Source organism: Rhineura floridana, chromosome 6 (genome assembly GCF_030035675.1).
Source record: "Rhineura floridana isolate rRhiFlo1 chromosome 6, rRhiFlo1.hap2, whole genome shotgun sequence".
Lineage (NCBI taxonomy): Eukaryota > Metazoa > Chordata > Lepidosauria > Squamata > Rhineuridae > Rhineura > Rhineura floridana.
The window spans coordinates 75072711-75095581 of record NC_084485.1 but is presented as its reverse complement, the minus strand read 5'-3'; the positions used below and the strand labels follow the sequence as shown (position 1 = coordinate 75095581).

General features: G+C 38.9%; 1 protein-coding gene across 2 annotated transcripts; it reads right to left on the bottom strand.

Moving 5' to 3' along the window:
* Positions 1-11670: 11670 nt before the first annotated feature.
* On the bottom strand, positions 11671-22764 carry SRSF3 (serine and arginine rich splicing factor 3). Of its 2 annotated transcripts, none has more exons than XM_061632446.1 (6): positions 22634-22764; positions 16533-16740; positions 15722-15856; positions 13657-13695; positions 12820-12906; positions 11671-12533 (listed from the first exon to the last, which is right to left on the bottom strand). In XM_061632446.1, exons 2-6 carry the CDS (start codon positions 16736-16738, stop codon positions 12506-12508), a joined length of 495 nt encoding a protein of 164 aa, XP_061488430.1. In that variant the 5' UTR covers positions 16739-16740; positions 22634-22764; the 3' UTR covers positions 11671-12505. The 2 variants fall into 2 exon arrangements, with proteins under 2 accessions (XP_061488430.1, XP_061488429.1); XM_061632445.1 differs by having other exon boundaries at positions 22575-22762.
* Between the last annotated feature and the right edge of the window lie 107 nt (positions 22765-22871).

Here is a 22871-nt window from a genome sequence, read left to right as displayed (position 1 = left end):
GGAGAGGCGTTCCAACAGGTATCGTGGCCCTGCGCCGTATAAGGCTTTATAGGTTAATACCAACACTTTGAATCAAACTGCTATATCAAACACACTATATCAAACTGCTCACAGAAATTATATGGGGATGTGGGGTTCACCGTCATCAGTATGTAACTGTTACCCAACTCTTAATTCTTTCCATCTTAATCAAGGAAAGCCATGGTGATTCTGAATCACTGCTTGGAATCAGTAATGTTGGATGAGAGTTTTAACAAACTGAAGATTGAGCCAGACAAGTCAGAAGTGTTCCTATTAGCAAAATAACAGGAATACTGTCTGTTTTGGATGAGGTTGTACTCCCCTTGAGGTTCACCGCTTGACATTTGATTCCAGGCCTAACTCTCAGCACTGATAATCTTTATACCCCCAAACAGCTTATGATCAGGATACATGAAGGGCTGCCTCCTACTCTGCACATGTGATTACTAACCGAGCTACATGTTCTGCTGCCAGCCAATGAGAACAGAAGACGGAGATTGGGGACAGAGATGGAAAACAGGGCAGAGAAATAATCTTGCCAAGCAACTCACACAGAAATAGAAGCATTAATCTGTTACACTGTAGCAAGTCCCAAACCATTCCATCTCAAGTTGGAGAAAGGGAACAGATGAGGGTTTTATAATCCAACATTCAAAAAGAAAGGACCCTACAGAGTTTGAATAGAAAAATCTCACTGTGCAGCTTGTAATAGTCTTAAGACAGAATCCAGAAAGGGGTTATGTAGACTAATTAAATTGTTTTTTTTTACAATAATTTTTATTCAAATTTTCATAAAACAGACAAAACAAAATCAAAAAACATAACACAATAAAAATAAAAATAAAAAATTTGACTTCCGATTTGTCACAGATCAGCTATAAATATATAATATATATCAAACCTGTCCCTTAATACATACAAAATCACTTTTCTCCATAGTCTATCTTAATTAATCGTCAAATCCCATTATCATCATTTCATTTTTATCTTTCAACAAAAAGTCTAAGAGAGGCTTCCATTCCTTAAGAAATGTGTCTGTCGATTTTTCTCTAAGTAAACCCATGTCAATTTATCCATCTCTACTAAGTCCATTAATTTCAATAGCCATTCTTCCGTTGTTGGTGTTGATTCCATTTTCCACTTTTGTGCATATAATAATCTTGCTGCCGTAATCATATATAATATTATTCTTCCATATTTCTTTTCTATTTGCTTATCCATAAAACCCAATAAAAAAAATTCTGGTTTTGACTGAATATTTATCTTTAGAATTTTTTGCATCATCCTACCTATCTGTGCCCAAAATAATTTTGCCTGTTTACACAACCACCACATATGATAAAATGATCCTTCTTGTTGTTTACATTTCCAACAAACATTAGAAACATTACTATACATTTTTGACAACTTTTCTGGAGTCATGTACCAACGATACATCATTTTATATAAATTTTCTTTAAGATTATAGCATAATGTAAATCTCAAGCCTTTTTACCACATATTTTCCCATTGATCCATTTGTATATTATAACCAAATTTTTTTGCCCACTTTACCATACATTCTTTTACTTGTTCTTCTTCCATATCCATTTTCAGCAAGAGTTTATACATCTTCGCAATTATATTTTCATCATTTGTACACAAACCTATTTCAAAATCAGATTTACTTATTTCAAACCCATACATTTTCTTATCCATTTTATATCTCTCTAACAATTGTAAATAGGCAAACCATTGAGAACTATATCCTTCCTTTATCAGTTGTTCTCTCTCTTTCATTATATATTCTCCATATACATTTTCTAAAAGTTCTTGATAAGTTAACCATTTCTCTTTTCCAGCCATTTCTCTTCTATAAAATGCTTCTTGACTTGAGACACATAATGGTATTTTCGAATAAAACCTTGGTTTATATCTATTCCATTTCAACAGAGGACGTCTTATAAAATGATTATTAAAATCCACATTAACTTTTACTTTATCATACCATAAATATCCATGCCATCCCCATTTCAGGTTATGGCCCTCCAAATCCAATAGTCTTTTATTCCTCAATAATAACCATTCCTTTATCCAGACTAAACAACAGGCAGCATAATAAAGTCTCAAATTTGGTAATCCCAGTCCTCCTCTTTCTTTGGCGTCTTGTAATAATTTAAATTTAACTCTTGGTTTTTTCCCCTGCCAAACAAATTTAGAAATATCTTTTTGCCATTGTTTAAAAGGTAAATCAGAGGATATTACAGGTATTGTTTGAAACAAAAACATCATTCTCGGCAATACATTCATTTTTATCACGGATATTCTGCCCATTAATGACAATTGTAATTTATCCCATTTTAGCAAGTCTTTCTTAATCTCTGTCCATAGTTTTTCATAATTATTATGAAACAACTTTGAATTTTTGTCATAATAATACCTAAATATTTCAACTTTCCTCTATTTTAAAATCTGTCTTGTCCATCAACTCTTTTTGTTCCCTTGAAGATAAATTTTTCACCAACATCTTTGTTTTTTGATTGTTGATCTTAAATCCTGCTAACGGTCCAAATTCTTTTAATTTGTCCATCAAAACATTAATTCCTTCCAAAGGGTTTTCTAATACAATTATCAAATCATCAGCAAATGCTCTCAATTTATATTCCTCTTTTTTTATCTTTATTCCCGAAATCCTTTTATCTTGCCTTCTATCTCTAAGCAGCACTTCCAAGACCAAGATAAATAAAAGAGGAGATAATGGACATCCCTGTCTTGTACCCTTTTGTATTTCACATGAGTCCGTTAACCCCCCATTAACAATTATCTGTGCCTTCTGAGATGTATAAATAGATCTGATCCATTTTATAAAATTATCTCCAAAATCCATTTGTTCCAAGACCTTAAACAGAAATTTCCAATTCAAATTGTCAAATGCTTTCTCAGCATCTAAAAAGATCAAAGCTGCTTGTTGATCATTTCGTTGTTCTAAGTATTCCAACACATTCAAAACATTCCTGACATTGTCACGTAATTGTCTTTTAGGTAGAAACCCTGCTTGATCTTCCTGAATAAATTGTTGCAATATTATTTTCATTCTTTCTGCCAAAATCGTTGTAAAAAATTTATAGTCATTATTCAATAAAGATATCGGCCGGTAATTTTTTGTTTTGGTTAGGTCCTGCTCCTCTTTAGGTATTAATGTTATATTGGCATTTTTCCAACTGTCCGGTATCTTCCCCTCTTGCAAAATAGAATTCATTGTATACTGTAAAGGTAATAAGAGTTCCTCCTCCAAACATTTATAATACACTGCTGATAGTCCATCCGGTCCTGGCGCCTTTCCTAATTTAATTTTACTTATAGCTTCAGATATTGCTCTTGACGTAATAGGACCATTAATAGCTTGTCTCTGAAAATCTGTAATTTTAGGCAAATTCTGTTTAGATATATACTCTTCTATTTTTTCAGAGGGAATTTCCTGACACTTGTACAAAGCTGAATAATATTGATGAAAAACCCTTTGGATTTTTACATTATCTGTCAACATCTCATCTCCTTCTTGTATCTTTAAAATAAGATTTTTTTGTCGTTCTTTTCTTAATTTAAATGCTAACAATTTCCCTGGTTTATTTGCAAATTCAAAAGTCCTTTGTTTAGCAAAATTTAATTTCCTTTCAATTTCTCTGTCAACATTGACACTTGTTTCTGTAATATTTTAATTTGATTTACAATAGAAACTTTAGTTGGATTCTTTTTCAATTCTTCCTCTTTTTGTTTTATTTCTTCCAAGATTAATTGCATTTTCTGTTGTTTCTTCTTTTTTAATTCAGAGTTACATTTAATAAAATATCCCCTCATAAATGCTTTACTTGTATCCCAAACAATATTTTCATCTGTTCCTTTATGTAAATTGTGTTCAAAAAACTCTTTTAATTTCTTCTTACATTCTTGCACTATTTTATCATTCTGTAATAAAGATTCATTTAGTCTCCATCTAAATCCAAGATTTTTTTTTTGAAAGTCAATATCACTGGATTGTGATCCGAAAAGGTTTTTGGTAATATATCCATTTTGGAAATGTCTTTCACTAGGTTTTTAGACATCCAAATCATATCTATCCTCGAGAATGTTTTATGTCTTTCTGAAAAATAAGTAAATTCCTTTGCATTGTCATTTATATGTCTCCAAGCATCCACCAATTCTAGATTTTCCATCAATTCGAAACAAATCTTCGGTAATTTACCCTGTGTCTCTTTAATATTTTTCTCAGAAAGGCGGACTAATTAAATTGTGTTGAGTGCAAAACGTTTTGTTCCAACAGCTAGTCTTCCTCATTTTTTTTTTATTTTGCTCAACATCCAAGCAGGAGAACTTGGTGGAAAAAGGGTTGAGGAAAAAATGCATGTCTTTTAAAAAAAAAACCCTATTTATGGGCCAGTGGCCTAGCTTAACCAATAAAAAATAGCTGTTCTGTTGTATTTTAAGCACCTCTTTAAATACACAGGATGAAATTTTCCCCTTTGATAGGTCCTATCAAGTGTAAATAGGAAATCTCTCCCAGTTCACACCTATTATTCTGCCTTCTTGGCTTGTTGTAAAGTATTAATAGCTCATCTTCCTTGCCAGGGGCAGAGAACCTGTGGCCCTCCAGATGTTGTCATACTCCAGGCTCCATCAACCTAGCAACCATGACCAACGGTCAAGGATGATGGGAGATACAGTTAACATCTGAAGGGCCACCAGTTCCCCACCCATGTGGCATGCCAAGCCCCCAAGTGTTCAAGAGAAGCCCAACATGCATACAATGGCTATACCCAATTGGAAGATTCTCTTCCCCCTGCCAACCCCTCTCCTCCGAGTCTACATGGATAAAAACCAAAACTATGTCATCCTTTCTGTCATTCAGGTATCCTCCATTGAACTTCATGGGTGATCCTTGCATCTCACAAGTTTGGAATTCCTCTTGAAGAGTTTGTGTGTAGTGTAGGCTATTAAGAGTCCAGTGTTTTGCTTTTTAAAATAGTATCCATAGTCTGCTCATTAAGTGTACTTAATTTGAAATTTGACTCTATACATTTTATTTCCTAAGGATTCATCTGGTGTGTGCCAGATCAGTCTTTTGTGCTACATTTGTTAACTACAAGGAAGAAATGGGAAAATAGGCTGAATTTGCCTAGTAGTGGCTGAGGATATAACAAGTAATTGCACCCCCTCCCCAGAGCAAAAGTAACCCACTGCTCTTGGCAATTCCTGTCATGTAGGAACTAAGGGAAACTGAGACGTGGTGATACTAGTAAGCTGAAGTACTGCAGCTAACTGTGCCTGAAGGGAAGCTGGGCATTCCCTCCCTACTTTAATTAATCCTTACATAAAAGTAAATGGGCCAACAAGGCTATGTATCAGAGGTATGACATTCAACACAGATTTACTGCTATTACTAAAGAGACCAGGTTGCATATAGCTTTTGTTTACTCCTGACCACTGTTTCCTGATATCCCAAACACTGAGGGGAACTACCACAAATGTGTATCAGGCAGCTAGGACAAACCTGGTTATTTTCCTGCTCTATTACTCTAACTTCCAGGATCATCTTAAGCCTGAGGCTGGGTCAACAGCCAAGTTTACCTGTAAGAATGCAGTTAGGACTGTTTTAATTTGTCCTTGGTCTAGAGTTAGTGAAACACTATGCTGGCTTCTTTCTATGATGAAGCCCATCTCCCCAGGTACCAGACAGGAAATTTCATTTCTAAATTAGGAACTGCTGCAGTACAACAGACCTGTAAACAACCGAACTATAAATGCATGCCCAGCCCAGAGACACAACTTCCTTTGGCAGCTGCAAGAAAGCCACTAGGTAGCTACTTCTGGAAGCCAGTCACAGTGGTAATTTCTCAAACTACCCAAGTTGTGACATTGATCTGGAAAATTGTAAGAAATTTAAAAGGCAACCTCCACTGCCATTTTTATTTCCCACAATGCCCTGGAGCAAAGCTATGTGCAATATAAATTAGGATTGCCTTTCAATTTAATAAACTTGCAGCCTCGCACAATACAGACAGGCCTGACCGGCTCCCGCCCTCCCATGATTTCATGATACTGTTAAGGTTTTCAAGGAGAAGGTAGTTTGAATATAGTGCACTCATACACTTGATGATGCATTTTAAAGTTTTTTTTAATCATAATGAAAACTGACTTGCAAACAAACTAAGACACATATACCCATTTACATGAACAAAGTTGCTCACCAGCATTCTGCTCACCAAGATTTACTGATGCCTTTTTAAAGTCAGCTGCTGCTGGTTTCAGGCTTTCCAGAGTACTCATAGCTGCTTTGAGACATGCAGTAAAAAGCAGGGTATACACTTTTTACATATAACAAACAGGGAGCTGTGTGGGAACTGTGAGAGGTGCATCACTTCCAATTTGGTCCAAGCATCAGCTGTGCTCCTCCAATGATCTTCGCCCATCTCAAATGACAGCCGACTGCTCTAGTGAAGAATCTCTGAAGGACACCAAGCTTTGTTCAGAATGCTGAGCACTGGACTCTGCACATTTCTTTTGCTCCAGCAGCAATGCAGTCACAAATATGACCTCCACTGCTACCTTCTCCTGTTGAACGCAGTGTGGGTGGTAAGCCCAATTAATTTTTGTGTGGTGCCACCATGGATAAAAATGAGAGCCAGAAGGCTCTGCAACAAGCTATACTTTATTTCTTGGATTGTATTACATATGCAGATATTAGGTTCATTGGGTAAAGCTTGTGTTTCCTCATCCAAATTAAGTATCCTTTTGCCAAAATTACAAACAACATGTTACTATTTGAGGAGTTTGTTAAAATTGGAAGTTGCTAGCATTGGAACTTTACATCTCAAGCAACTACTGCTAACAATTGCCTATTATCAAGTCGATAGATGGTGGCAGTGCATTTGAACATGGGCCATCCCAAGAGCAAAGATGCAGTAACTAAGAAACCCATATAATTTATCAAGTGCCTCCTGTAGGGCCAGGGTAAGAAAAGGGATAGACTTTTCAAGGACATCAAACATGACCTTAAAAAATACTTCTCACCATCTTTGACTCACCACTGACATAGAAGATGATTCAGTTGTCACAAGGGGCTTATCTTGGGAAAATTCCTTCCCCATTCAACACTAAATTCCAACTTGTGAAAAAACAGTATGCACAAGACTACATTCAGAATGGATTCTTCCATCCTGTTTGTAACAGCATGTAACCTGTAAATGCTTTGGAGAAAATACATTTCTACCCCATTCCCCCCAATATGAACTAATTGGGGTTCCATAAGTATCAGTTTTGATTTACTAACCAAACCTCTATCTCTCTTTGCAACAATTCCTTAAGACCTCTAACCAAGCATGGAATACTGAAGGAGGAAGAGGTTGAATCCCACCTCACTTGTGCCCAAAGCATGGATAAGAAACAACAGAAATACCTGTTTTTTTCTTATCCAATCTGCAGCACAAGTTAACAACCCTGATGCTTCTGGGTATCTTTCTTGATAAAGGGCAAGGGACACTCACCATCACAATGTAGGTTCCCCATATCAACAGCAGAGGATATTCCACACAATTATAAACAAGCTTACACTGTTGTCTTGTCAAATTAAATCCAAGCAACTAAGAAATATTAACTCTGTACAGAGGAATTTAAGACCTGCCTTATTTAACAGATTTTTATTGAAAACAAACTACATTAAAAGGGCCTGTGAACTGGGATCACTCAGAACGACTGATATCCTTCCTGTTTGTCTGATTAAATATTCTGATGTCTATTTGGTGCAAATGCATACTAAATAGCTGATCTAATTAGTTATATTATAGCAATGGAGTTGATTGCTACTAAAGTCCACAACCAAAGAATCAATTGATTACTTCCAATTAGCATGCTATATATACATAGCACCTAATCTCACTCCTTCTAATTTTAGAAGCCACAGGTGGCGGAATTCTCCCTCCCATGCAAGGTCCAGAAACTTGTGAGGCTAGGCCTTGTCAACCCTGACTTTGTAGCCTCCCCCAAACCTTTTCCTCAAGACTGTATTACATCTGCTCTTCTAAGTTCCTGAATTCATAACTTTTTCTGCTCTTTCCATCAGTCTCTGGCATTTATACAGTACTCATAAAGTTCTCAATCTTCTAGTATCTCACTCCCAGTCAGCTTTCCATGCCCTTGATTCCTCCTTCCATAGGATTTGTGAAGTTTTAATCTTATTCCTGACAACTATTCCTTCTCACAGAAGATGGACTGTATTTAACCAAGTCCTACTCAGGGTAGGCCCACTGAAATTAATGAACCTAAATTAACCACACCTATTAACTTCAATGGGTCTATTCTGAGTAGGACGAGCACTGAATACCACCGTTAGGAAATCCCTTGGAATATTTGTGGCCAGTTCACCCAACATTGGAGGCTTCACCATTACAAGTGCAATACAATATAGATGGCATCCTGCTTTCAACCACTTAAAACTCATCCAGTGACATAGCTTGTGTCTGTCCTCCTGCTCTTGGTTATATTGCCAGTCTGATTATTTAAGCATGAAGGGGCTTAAGGAAACAGCAATAAGAATTCCATATTCACACACCAAGGATGTTTATTTGATATATTAGTGACTTTATTTTCTGATGTTGCCATTTAAACTGGACTATCTCCGTATCCTCTAACAAAACAGTTAACTGCTGGAAACCTATCTACAAACTTAAAACGTGTGATTTGAGAGAAATAGGCAACCTAATGATGCAGATTACACCTACATTCTGTCACGTTATTAAGCCCCACAAGAGTAGAATATCCTCCTATAAGATGACTGGAAATTATTCTCCTTATTGGGTAAAGACAGCAGATTTTAAGCCCACAGCCTGCAGGGCTGAAGTTCACTTGGAGCTGAATTAAATGATCATCCATTCATCCTGCTGAATATTGCTATCCAAATTTCAAGTAGCTCCTACAGGTGTATCAACTGTATAAATATGCGTAAATAAGTTACTCTGCAATCACAGCTACAGATTTTTATATCACTATCTAAAGATTTATGCAATTAACGTCCTACTTGCGATGTGTGTTGACCCACTATTAAAACTCACAATTTTCATAGCAGTTTGATATACCAGAGGTTTCTTTTTCAAGGGACGTCTCACTAGATGTGTCCAACCCCAAGTTACACCTAGAAACAGCTTAAGCCTATGTGTCTAGTCACCAGCAGTTAAGCTTGCCACAATGTATCATTTAAACACACTTCTTTCAATAACTCACCTGGCAATAAAATTAATATTGTCTCCTCCTTTCCAGATATGTAAGACAAGCCAGAAATATATAAAATGTATGGATTAACAAATTATTCAGTGGCAGCTGCCTGTGGATCACAGTGGCTCCCTATAATTATAATACAGTAGGGCCCTGCTTTACAGCGCTTCGCTAATGCAGCTGTCTGTTAGATGCAATTAGACTAAAGCCCCACTCATACAGCGCTTGTTCTGCTTTTACGGTGGTTTTGGGGCATCGCGTGCCATTCTATTCAATGAGTTCCGCTTTTCAGCGGGGGTTCAGAACATAACCCGCCGTATGAGTGGGGCCCTACTATAGAAAGGCTTGTTGCTTCCAAAATTAGTATGCATTCTACTAGAAAAAATAACTGCTGTGGGCTCTGACTAATGCAAGCAGTAAAGAAATCATTGTTCAGCCAGGGACTATCTCTGAGCGGTTCATTAAACGAAACTACAATACACAATTTTATCATGATAGAATGAGAAGTATACAACCATTTATTTTGCCATCAGTGCTGGCAGGTGCCTATGGCAAGAAAAAAACAAACATCGCTTGATGACATATGTGCACTTTTCTCCAGCTGTAGTTGAGTAATAACCTCTTTGTACACTACTGCAAGCATTTGAAAAAAGCTGCACCCCTCTCTGTGGACTGAATACTATAATCTGGCACTGAGATGTTTACAGCTATCTTGAAGAGCACATACTCTTATGCCTTAGACTCTCTTAAATTCAAATACCAGTTTGAGAATATTTATAAAAGAAAAAGATTTTTCCTCATATGCTTATACCAGTTGCTGTTTTGGGCATACACTCGGGAGGAGGGGTGTGTCAGAAGGGGCAATTCATGTACATCACAAGTTCTTGCACTTATCATAATGCTACAAGACAAGAATGTGAAAGGATGCAGCCAGGCAGTGGCCACTCCACTTAAAGGTTCATAAGTGCAAGCTTGCCAGGCAGAGGCAAGCCAGACACCTTTGGACTGTGCAAAGACCACCACATGAATATCCCTTCCTAGAGGTCAGGGAGTCATTAGAGGCAACAACTGCTCAACCACTGAATTTATCAGCAGGATTTACTGCACAAGTGTTTTGCAATGATGCTCTGCAGTATATCACGTCCGTTTTCACAAGTTTCAGAACTTCCACGTTGTGGGGAGTTTACACACTGAAAGAACTTTTATTAAATTTGTTGTGCATTACATAGAGCTTCAGCCCCAAAATTTGACACCCTAGGTGTGTGAGCGTATTTCTCAGGATTGCTTTGCACAAAATTAATGTGACACAAATTAGTATTGTGAGCAATACTAATCCCAACAATAGATGAAGAAAAATACTCCTTTCCTCCTGCAGTAGAAATGGGCTACCACCAGGTTCCAGCATATGCCACCTACAAAGGTGACAAGAACCAAGCAATAGCGACTACTAAGCTAGTGATTTCTGTGCAGCTCATGGAATAGTTTAGGCACATCTCTGTAGTTTTGAGCCTAGTATGATGCTTTAAGGGTGCCAGCAAGGTTTTTTATGTCTAAGTGACATGCTCTATGACTTGTAAGATTCTGCAACAGTGCATAAAAGTGACATATTTGGGAGTCTTGAGACTATTGTTTTCGTAAGACTCACTGTTCACAACTGCTCCCTCCAGGACTATTCCCCACACGACACCTACTGCAATAGCTCTGTTCTGCTATAAGATGTGCATTGTACAGAATGCTTTAAATAGTTTGACAAGGCACAGTGGAACTCTACACAAACCTTTAATGAAGAGTTGTATTTCCCCCCTTTCGAAAATCTGTTTAAGACAGAACCTTAAACATTAACAATCTTTGGATGGCCATATAATTTTCCTTCAAGGCTAGGTAACAAAATTAAACCAAATGTTTTCAAGTAGTATGGATTTAATCTAAATGCACAAGACCAATTATTTTCTGGGATACAAGACCAATGAATTAATATTGCATGCAACATTTGTTTTAAATTTGAAAGCTCTGTCAATATAACAAAGCTAAATTCTGAATCCATCCATAACAAGTTCACTTTTGGTATACGTTCGAGTGGTCCATTATTCAAATGAAAGCTAATCTGAGTGCAGCATGCTAAGCCAGTCATTACTGTAACTCGTCTGAATGTGTTGTAGTAGCCATCTTATTATGTGAACTATGATCAAGGTTACCTCTAGATAGAAGGCATTTCAAAAAATTTTTTGTGTGACCTGTTATGTATGAAAATTCTCTGAACAGCTGAGTATCCAAACAATAACACAGTGAAATTTAATTATGGCTTCAAAGTGTTCACAACAGATTTGATTTAAACTGTACACATGGTCATCTGAATGTTGTATTTGCATAAAAATATGTCAAAATACAAAAATTAAAAACTTAGAATGATTTGTAACCAAAACTTTAATCGAAAGATCTCCAAGATTTTACAGTGACATGACAGCTTATGCACAATAAGGAAATTGTGCATTTACAATGTACCCCTATGCACCCAAATCACATAAGCGAGTCATCTGTTCTTAATTTGTCTGCTCTATAATGAACAGATTAGGCAGTTCACATTTCAGCATTAAGTACTGTTCTACACCAAGATACAAAACTTAATCTACACTTTTACATGGTAGAAAATAGTTCTGACTAAACTGGTATAAATCAGAACTTGAAAGGCAAGGTGTTGGTTTTTTTAAACTAGCATCAAGGCTTTCACAATCCTTATGCTCACATTTATCCTCTGCATTATTCTGATAAATTATAAGCCTTCAAGTCTCACCCTGCATAGATTGCCCATCTGTGACTGTAGCAAATGTCCATGATTAATAGTTCGTATGTATTGTGTACTTCCTTTCAAGTTTAGATCCTGCAAAGATTCCAGAACACAACATTTAGACTAAGAACATTTGCCACTGCATGGCTTTTGAGGTTTTATTTGGTAAGTCTATGCAACGTAATTTACAGCTAAATAAATGCAAATCAAAGTTATGCTTAAGGGTACACTGTAAAGCAACAAGTTATTACACTTCATATAACCTGCTCAGAACCATATACCGATTCACAACTGTTAACATTTGTCACCTGTTACAAAAGACAAGAAAAACAATTCGACAGCTAAAACATTTTAAAAATGCACCAAGCTTATGAAGTCTTAAAGAAAACAATGTTCTGTACATACTCCTTTCTTCAGATCCAATATGACTTCCTGTACATTGCTCTTCCTGAAATTCTATTTCCTGTCATTTGACCTGGAGCGGCTGGATAGAATATACATTAAAGATTCTCAGTCAAACAATGAAAGTACTTCAACATCATTATTTAAACCTTGTCACATTTGTGTCTAAATAAATTTAACCTGCATTTGAAATTTCAATTAGACCAATATGCATATGGAGTTATGAGGTTTTTAATTATTCCAGTAGTGAAACTGAAATTTCTCTAGTGAATATGCTACAAAATTAAACTCTGTATTCAGTCATCCAGCAACATCTGGAGGGTCAAAGGTTCCCCACACCTGCATTGGGGTAATACAAGCGTTCTTACCTACGAGATCTGGAAAATGAACGGGAAGGCTTATGATTTCTCTCCCTTGACAGTGATCTCTCTCGCCTTCTATCTCTAGAAAGGGACCTGTAAGAGAATATAATTGTTTCAAGTGACTTTCAAATAAAAAATATTTTATTGCAGTATAAATGTATTTTTGAAAACAGTATATTCCAACTCAATCTTTGAACATGACAATGCTTTTCTTTGTTATTCCCATACAGTTAGCTTAAGTTCCCAATACTTTAAAAACAAGATTCCAGTTAATGGCCATGGCATGCAAATGCATGTGCAGATTTTACTTTTTAACCAATGATATTAAGTGCCAATGTATTAACCTGTACAATAGTTGAAATCATGCTTGAAAAATCATGTTTTATTAAGCACCATTTTAGATGAATTCATAATTCAACACTGATACTGAAAAATGGATTCAAAAAAGGTATTTTCTTGTATCACAGCATTTGATGCCAGAAAAACTCCAGCAGCGTTTAAAGGTGAAGTCACATTAGGCTGTAATATTTTAATATTAAACATATTCTGCATGTACAAGCATTGTTATGTAGCATACTGGTTACTGTGGTGACAAAGCACACCTTCTTGAAAAGAGTTAAAGAGATTTATGGCAATTCAATTATACAATTTAATATTTAAGCTACCCTTCGGCAATAGTTTGAGCTATAAATACTCCATACAAAATATTTCCTTGATTTCTCATTTTCCCAAGGGAAAAAGGACCACCCCCATTTTTCCAGCTTCTTTTTATTTAAAAAAGGGGGGCACTTATGATATAGGCAAGCTCTAGACAACTCAAATTCAACAACATGAAGAGCTTACCTGCTGCGGCTGCGGGAGAAGCTTCTCCTTCGAGGAGATCTACAATCAAAAACAGAAAAGTGAGTATTTTCATCAATCCAACATTACTGGGGTGAGGCAATTCCCAACTTTTCAAATCACTGTTGGGCCCAGTGAATGTGCCAAATACATGGCACCCATCGTCCAGACAAATGGAAAGATTCAGGCATTAAAAAAACTTAAGTGTGATCAGCACGCTTCCAACCATGAGTTTGCTTGTACTAATGCATCAGAAGCAAACCTGTCCAATGCAGCACTTCCATCTCAACTAAATCCACTGCCTAGAATACTATACTAATGTCCCACAAGTAGTCCCAAAATTGGTACAGACCAGTATTTTGGAACTCATGCAAGGTAAAGAGTCCTCAACAGGACGTAAGGTATCAAGTGAAAGACTAATGCACACAGTGACAAGCCATTAAACACCATTAGAAATGCACATTTGTGAATGTAAAAATTTAAAATGTCATTGTGTGTTTAGTCTAAAGAACCTTAGTTTGCCCAGTTTATCCCAAAAGTAATTGTTTTAAGTTCTGAAAACTGTTAGTAAAACCATTTAAAGGTGAAAGGAAGTGGCAGATTTTTGCAAGGAAAACCTAAGTTAGCAATTAAGTGTAGTTTGCCATCTCACATGCAAATATACTGCAGTTTAGTTTCTTATATTAAGTTTCCTTAACACCCTTAAAAGTTTTATTCAAGCAACATAATGTATGTTACCACGAAATTATGCACAGCCAGCCTTTGATTGAGAAAAAATAATTACTTATAAGCCGCTTACTCCTTATTTTAACCAGCAGTAAACTGTATAAGCAGGAAAAACTTACTAGTTTTTGGTTTCAACAAGCTAGAAATGGTGAGGTGAGGCTGCCGGACTGACTGCCAAGAAGAATTTGCTGAAAAGGTTTTGCCAGATGTTGCGTTGTATTTAGTTGGTTGGCGAAGGGGGTGTTGTGGATTTTTCCTGCTTTTTTGTTAGCCGAAGGCTGCTGCTGTAGTTGTTGTGAAGACATTTGGTAAATAAACAGCTGAGCTGATTGGCCGGGAATGTGTGGGCGGTCGAGGTGGCTGCTGCCGATTTGGTTAAGGTTGGAGAGAAGGCTGAGAGAAAACAGCATGCTCGGGAACCAAAGGGCGGTGCAACCTGACGACTGGCCATGCCTGGGTCATGTGAAACGACACCAGCCAAGCTGAATGGGGCGCGCTGGTCACATGACGCTGAAAGGGCTAGTTGACTGGCTAATGCAGACTCAGAGGGTGGTGAGAAGAGACATGATGGTGACTCTGTAACGGGTTCATTTTTATTAATAGATGGACCAAAAAAGCATAAAAAATGAAAAACAAGCCATCAGTACAACCATCTATTAGCTAACAAATACTCCTATTGTGTTCTACAGTGAAAGGGGAATAGGTTTCACTCTTATCTTGTATGGACTTCATTCACCTGCAACAGGTTAAGGTAAGCCCTTGCAGAAATAAAGATTTTAAGTATTGAAATGAATACTTAACACCCAAACAACTTGTCAGGGTCAGAGAATCCATTACCATGTAAAAATCTGCTTTATTTTGAAATTTATTATTGCAGAACCCAAAAGATGGTTATATTTCAATAGTTTTACTACTGTTAAATTTAGCTAAGCAACTGTTCATCGCTTCAGAGTTCTTAAAACAGTTGCCTGCCTGGCATTACTTGTGCTAAAATGGAAAAACCTCCAGTGGAAAAAAGCCAAGCTGTTGTATGGAATGTTTACCATAATGGTGTAAAGAAAAGCAAAAAACCAAGTTGGAGTACTGGGAAGAAAAAGGAAGCAAACAGGAGATGAACAGATTTCAGAAGGAAAGATGATAATCCATGTTAGAGGGCACTATCAACTGGTATAGACACCTAAGGATAAAAGTCAGTGTTCAACACAATGTATCTCTCTAACACGTGTTTAATGTTTTAGAATTTGATGACTGGATATTGACACCAATCAATTTTTAAAAAGTCTATTATGCCATATTGGTAATACTGCCAACATCTCTATGCAAGTTCTTTGATCTTAAATACCTGCGGCGAGGCGGAGGACTTCTCCTGCGATAGTCATCTCGAGGACGTCTACCCCATGAGGGAGGTGGACCACGGTTCCGGCTACGTTTTTCACCATTGGATAGTTCCACCCTGACACGACACCCACAGAGTGTTCTGAGAGGTAAGACAAGCACTGTCAGGGCTAACAACTTAATAAAAGTACACAAAACACTTCAACAAATTTGGAAAGAACCTCTGCATCTGTATCTTGTATTTCCCAAGATAATTAAACTTTGACAGAAAACATTACAAACCAGTCCAGTGGGTTTTGTTTTGCTGAACTGGAAATTAGACTAGAGACCAGTATATCATTTTTAAGAAGCAGTCTACTTAAAAACTGCTTTGCCAATATAGAATGCATATCTGGCTCCAATTTTAATGTTTCCTATAGACATCAAAATACAAATGTTTTTAAATCAGCATTTATACTGTCTGTAGTATGACTGGAGTGTAAAATTTTAAAAGCTCAAGAATGATATACAACATGATTAAATTGTACTCAAACTCTTTATTACACAAGCAAAGAATCCACTCGTCTTTGCACAAATCTACCAGATTGTTAGTATGAATTACTTTACCTTGAAAGAAATCAGTTCTAGTTCTTATATATCTACATCATAAAGCTGGTCTATTTGTAATCAAGAAAGCCAGAGACTTACCAATTTTTTTTCAACAAGTCTATTTTCAACATATTCTTTATTGTTAATATAACTAATTAATTTGTGTATACATTTCTAGATCTTAGTACCCATATATGAAGGCCTCAACCCAAATGTAAGTGAATCTTTACCTCCCATCTAGTTCTCTGACTGCATCAGCAGCATCACGTGGGTCTTCAAATTCAACGAAAGCAAAACCAGGGGGATTCCTAGCAACCCACACACTACGTAGTGGTCCATAGTATCCAAATGCTCGTTCCAATTCAGTTTTGTTGCCATTGTTCCCAAGGTTGCCTACATAAACCTTGCAGTCCAGCGGACACGAGTCACGGTGCATCTCTGAAAGGAATGCAAGAGAAAAACTTGTCTGCCTTCTGTTTGTAATATTTACCATGCAGCAGGGGAATTTTTTAGATCAGTAGTTCCCAAACTTTTCCCCTCACAGACCACTTGAAAATTGCTGAGGATCTTGGTGGGCTGCTAAATGATTTTTCTGCCTGTTGTTATATCTGCAATTCAATAGAATTCAAACTGTAATACAATCAGTGGTGTACCTAGCGTATTTGACACCCGGAGCGGATTATTTTTTAACACCCCCCTCCTCTATACGACAAAATTATTTTCAGTAATAATCATGTAATGAAACGAATAATGATAATGGCCAGAAAAGAAATTTGCACTTACCAAACAAAAATATTACACCTCTCAGTTTGCACTGTTTCACTGTTTTAAATTTTAAACACAAATAAAAACTCCAAGTAGTCACATAGAATGACAGAATTGAAGTAACTCAAGTTTTGTTTCTTTGTCTTTACAATCACTGTGCTATCATTGTTTATTTCGAATCTACTGTTTCAATGCAGGAATATATAGTACCATCCCATCTACTATGTATTTCTATAAATAAAGTAGGTTTTCTTATTTTACTAAGTCTTAAGTCCCATGATCTCAATGCAGGGTAAAAGCCTGCTATTAGGATGCACACTAGGATGCACACCTTAACGTGGTGAGGGGGTTTGAGAGTGTTGAAGAAGCTGAGAACAATGCCGTCAGGAGTCTAGACCAAGAGGCTAGACTCCTAGCAGGGGCACAGAAGGCAGAATGGTCAAAGCTGAAACACCAGACTAAGATGCACCCAGACTCAGAGGGAGGCAATGGTAAAACACCTCTGAATATCTCTTACCACGAAAACCCTATGAACAGAGTATCCAAAATACAACATGAGATAGTGCTGGAAGATGAGACCCCTCAGGTCAGAAGCTAGTGGGGAAGAAAGGATGCGAAAGGAGAGTCCGGAGTTGTACGACACACACAATAAGAACATGGAATGTGAGAAGCATGAACCAGGGAAAGTTAGAAATTGGCAAGCAAGAAATGGAATGCATCAACATTACAGTATTTGGAGTGAGTGAATTAAAATGGACAGGAATGGGACATTTTCAGTCAGGCAACTAAAATATTTTATGCAGGAAATGAGAAATCAAGAAGAAATGGGGGTTGCTTTAATAGTGAGAAGTGATGTAGCAAAAGAAATTAGGAGCTACAACGCAAGGTCTGAGCGAGTGATATCAATGAAATTAAACGGGAAACCTATTAACATAACCATAATCCAAGTCTATGCTCCAACAGCAAACGCAGAAGAAGAGGAATTGGAGAGATTTTATGCAGAAGTACAGGAAGAAATTGATCACACACCAAAACAAGATGTGCTGATAATCATGGGGGATTGGAATGCAAAAATAGGGAACAGAGAGGAATTAGGAACTGTGGGAAAATGGGGCTTAGGAGACAGAAATGAAGCAGAAGAAAGGCTTGTTGAATTCTGTGAAGCCAATAATTTGTTTCTTGCAAACACATTTTTTGAACAACCGAAAAGACGACTGTTGTACTTTGTTGTATCGAAAATCAGAGTAAAACTAAAGAAGAACAAGCAATCATAATGCCAAAATACAATTTAAATAAAGAAGCATATAAAGATCAAATAAGGAACAGGTTTGAGGCTTTAAACTTAGTTGACAGAGAACCAGAAGAACTATGGAATGAAGTCAGAGACGTTATCAGAGAAGAATACAAAATACAATTCCTCTAGTTAAAAAGAGAGAAAGACCTCAATGGATGACTGAAGAAACTCTTCAACTGGTTAAAGAGAAAAGGAAAGCAAAAGGAGATAGAAACACAGTCAGAACCCTAAATGCAACAATACAGCACCTAGTATGTAGGGACAAAGAGAACTATTACAATAGTGATTGTATAGAAATAGAAGAGGACAACAAAAAGGGTAGAACAAGAGCCCTGTTCCAAAAGATTAGAAAAATGAAAGGGAAATTTAAAGCAAGAGTAGGGATGTTGAATAATGAACAGAGGAACTGTATGATGAAGAACCAGAAATTTTAGAATGTGAGGTGAAAGCTGCTCTTAAAATACTTGGAAGAAACAAATCACCAGGAACAAATGGCATACCAATAGAGTTGCTACAAGCTACTGAGACTGAATCTGTCCAAATTTTGACAAAAATCTGTCAAGAAATAGGGAAAAGCTAAACAATGGCCCACAGACTGGAAGAGTTCAATATACATCCCAATTCCAAAGAAAGGGAATCCCAGGGAATGCAGTAATTATTGAACTAGTGCCTTAATATCTCATGCAAGTAAAGTAATGCTCAAGATTTTACAACAAAGGCTCTTACCATATATGGAGCGAGAAATGGCAGACATCTAAGCGGGATTTAGAAAGGGAAGAAGCACCAGAGTTCATATTGCAAACATACGTTGGATAATGGAATGGAGCAAGGAATTTCAGAATAAAATCACCTTGCGCTTTATAGATTACAGCAAAGCCTTTGACTGCATAGATAATGAAAAACTATGGAATGCTTTAAAAGAAATGGGGATGCCACAGCATCTGATTGTCCTGATGTGCAACCTATACTCTGCACAAGAGGCTACTGCAAGGACAGAATATGGAGAAACCAATCAGTTCCCCATCGGAAAGGGTGTGAGACAGGGGTGTATTTTATCACACTATATTTATTTAATCTATACGCGGAACATATCATATGGAAAGCAGGACTGGACCAAGATGAAGGAGGTATGAAAACTAGAGGGAGAAATATCAATAATTTAAGATATGCAGACAATACCATACTACTAGCAGAAACTAGTAATGATTTGAAACAAATGCTGATGAAAGTTAAAGAGGAAAGCACAAAAGCAGGATTACAGCAGAACGTTAAAAAGACTAAAGTAATGACAACAGGAGATTTATGTGACTTTAAAGTGGACAATGAGGACATTGAACTTGTCAAGGATTATCAATACCTTGGCACAATCATTAACCAAAATGGAGACAATAGTCAAGAAATCAGAAGGCTAGGACTGGGGAGGGCAGCTATGAGAACTAAAAAGGTCCTCAAATGCAAAGATGTATCACTGAACACTAAAGTCAGGATCATTCAGACCATGTTATTCCCGATCTTTATGTATGGATGTGAAAGTTGGACTGTGAAAAAAGCGGGTAAGAGAAAAATCAACTCATTTGAAATGTGGTGTTGGAGGAGAGCTTTGCGCATACCATGGACTGCCAAAAAGACAAATAATTGGGTGTTAGAACAGATTAAACCAGAACTATCACTAGAAGCTAAAACGATGAAACTCAGGTTATCATACTTTGGACACATCATGAGAAGTCAGGATTCACTAGAAAAGACAATAATGCTGGGAAAAACAGAAGGGAGTAGAAAAAGAGGAAGGCCAAACGAAAGATGGACCGATTCCATAAAGGAAGCCTCTGACCTGAACTTACAAGATCTGAACAGGGCTGTTCACATCAGATGCTCTTGGAAGTCACTGATTCATAGGGTTGCCATAAGTTCTAATCGACTTGACGGCACATAACAACAACAGGTAAATACACACACAGGCACACACGCATTTCAGACTGTTGGCCATCTCTGCTAATATATATACAAATTTACACAACAGGTATGGGGCATCCTCTTGATTCTTCTGGACCCCACAGCAGCGTTTGACACCATTGGTGATGGTATCTCACCGGCCCATCTCTGTGCATCGGGAGCTGGAGGCTCAATGATGAACAGTCATTCTGCTCTGACTTGCAGGGCTGGTTTCAGATCGTGGCATGGGGGGGCCCTTCTGTTTGACCCCAAGGCGTTTCAGCAGTGGTGTCATGCAGGGCTCCATCTGGGCCCTTTGCTTTTCAACACCCATTATGAAGCGGCTGCAGGGAGGTCCCCAAGGGATCTGACACTCAGTCCCATCAGCATGCTCAAGTCACCCAGCTCTGCTTCCTCTTGTCCCTGGCGTCAGGGGAGGCCGTGTGGGGAGCCAGGAAGGAAAGTCCTTCTTTATACAGCCCATAGGTAGACTAGGGCGTTTGCTCCCACGTGAGGCAGTGACGGCCACCAACTTGGGTGGCTTTAAACGGGGGTTGGACAAGTTCACAGAGGATAAAGGCTGCCCATGGCTACAAGTCACAACTTTGGCCTGGTCCAGCAGCCAGGCACTTCTGATGTTCTTTGGATTCTTTTTACTCTCTCTGTGACAAAGCTCAGCTTTGCAAGTTTACACGCGCTCAGTGGATCTCTGGGGCAAGAATGGTAATACCTGTGTCTGCACACCTAGAAGCAAAGCAGCTCCTTCTCAGGGCTCTGGACTGCAGTGACACAGTAAGGTGCTTGAAAAGCCAGAAGCCCCAACAGGAATTTTTAATTGTGGATTTGTTACTACATGAATCCCGCCCGCCTTTCCTCCGAGAAGCCCCAGGTGGCACATAACATTCTCTCCTAAGCGGTACAGCCCCAGCTTTGCATGCAGAAGCCACCCCGTTCCCGGTGGAATCTCCAGGCAGGGCTGGGAACCTCTCCTGCCTGTCAGTGCAGAAAGGCCTGAGCTAGATGGACCATAAAAGGCAGCTTCCTAACCCCTTTGCTGGCTGAGCAACGGGCCTGAGGTCACCCAGGGATCTTCCTGGCTGAGCGGGGCTTTAGACGAATCCCCCCACCCCCACCAGCTCCGTCGCACCCTTCACGCCACCATCCGACGCTGGGCTCGCTTGATGCCCGCCGCCAGGGGCCTCTTCGCCCTGCTGGGCTCCATTGGCAGGCGAACTTCACCCCCTCAGCTTGCCTACCGGAGGGAGAGCGCCGCTTCTTGCAACCCGCAGCGAGCCGCTTATTCACCCGCAGCCCGCCGCGCACGCTCCTTTCCAGGTCACCGCCCCTGCGGTATAGAGCCCCCGGACCTCCAGCAGGCGCCCGAGCGCTGGCGCCGCCCGGCCAAGGCTGACCACGGCGGCGGCGGCAGGAGCGGGACAGGCGGCGGCAAGCGCGTCCCTGTCGAGCGGCTGTCTCCTCCTCCTCTTCCGGCAGCACCCCCTTATTGTTTGCACCCGGGGCGTCCCGCCTCCCCCCCAGTACACCACATACAATAAGTAAAGGAATAAAAATAATTAAAATCACTAATATTCAGTGTGACTGATGTACCATCTCCCATCATCAACCACATATCCAGACACACCACACCATCTGAATGAAGCTCATGGGCCACCGTTTGGGAACACACGTTTTAGATTATAAAGTACTTATAATAGTCTAGAATTCAGTTTTTGAAAATACACTGCAAATGACTCGACTTACAACTGACAAAGCATTTAGGCACTCAAACCTACCATGCCTATTTTACAACTACAAAAACTAACGATCTGCCTTTGTAACACATAAGCGACCTCCAAGTGAAAAGACCTAGATTGAAATAAAAGTTTATCCTTTCCCCATTTTAGGGAGTCTAGGCAGAACCAGTCGTCTGGTTAGAGCAGTATGTTTCAAATCCCCAACAGGCCTCCTACAATGCAACCCGAGGGTTTGCAAGTTGGGCCTTATGACTTGTTACTACGCCTACCTACTGGCGCGCCCACTAAGCCGTTCCCCACTCATCCAGGCGGCCTTTGGCCCCCAAGAACCTCCCTCATTCGCCTCGAGTCTAAGCATAGTTAACAATCCTGCCCCTCATGCTCAATCAATTCTGTTCTCCTTTCATCCCCTGGACCAGCATCCTGGCAGGAAACCTGACGTTACTCTAACCATACAAAATGGCGGCGTTTCTTTGTCCGCTGCCGCAACCACAAGGCCTTCCATCCCGACCAAGCCCCTCCCTCACCGGCTTCCGGGCCAGGAGCGTAAAGAACTCTTCTTAGTGACTGCTACACTTTTTATCACCTCCACCGTCTCCTTCGCTTCGTCCCTCAGCCACCTAGCTCTACCGGTATATCGCTCGCTTTCCCGCCAAGACTCGATTCTACCACCCCTTTCACTTTGTCGCACTGGACAAAATGGCGTACGCTGTCTTCACACCCTCAGATTATATACATCCTGCCTATCTAGCACGTGTCCAGGGTTGTCACCAATTACAAATCGCTTCTCCAGTGATCGACGTTTCCCGGCGTCCTACCCTTTT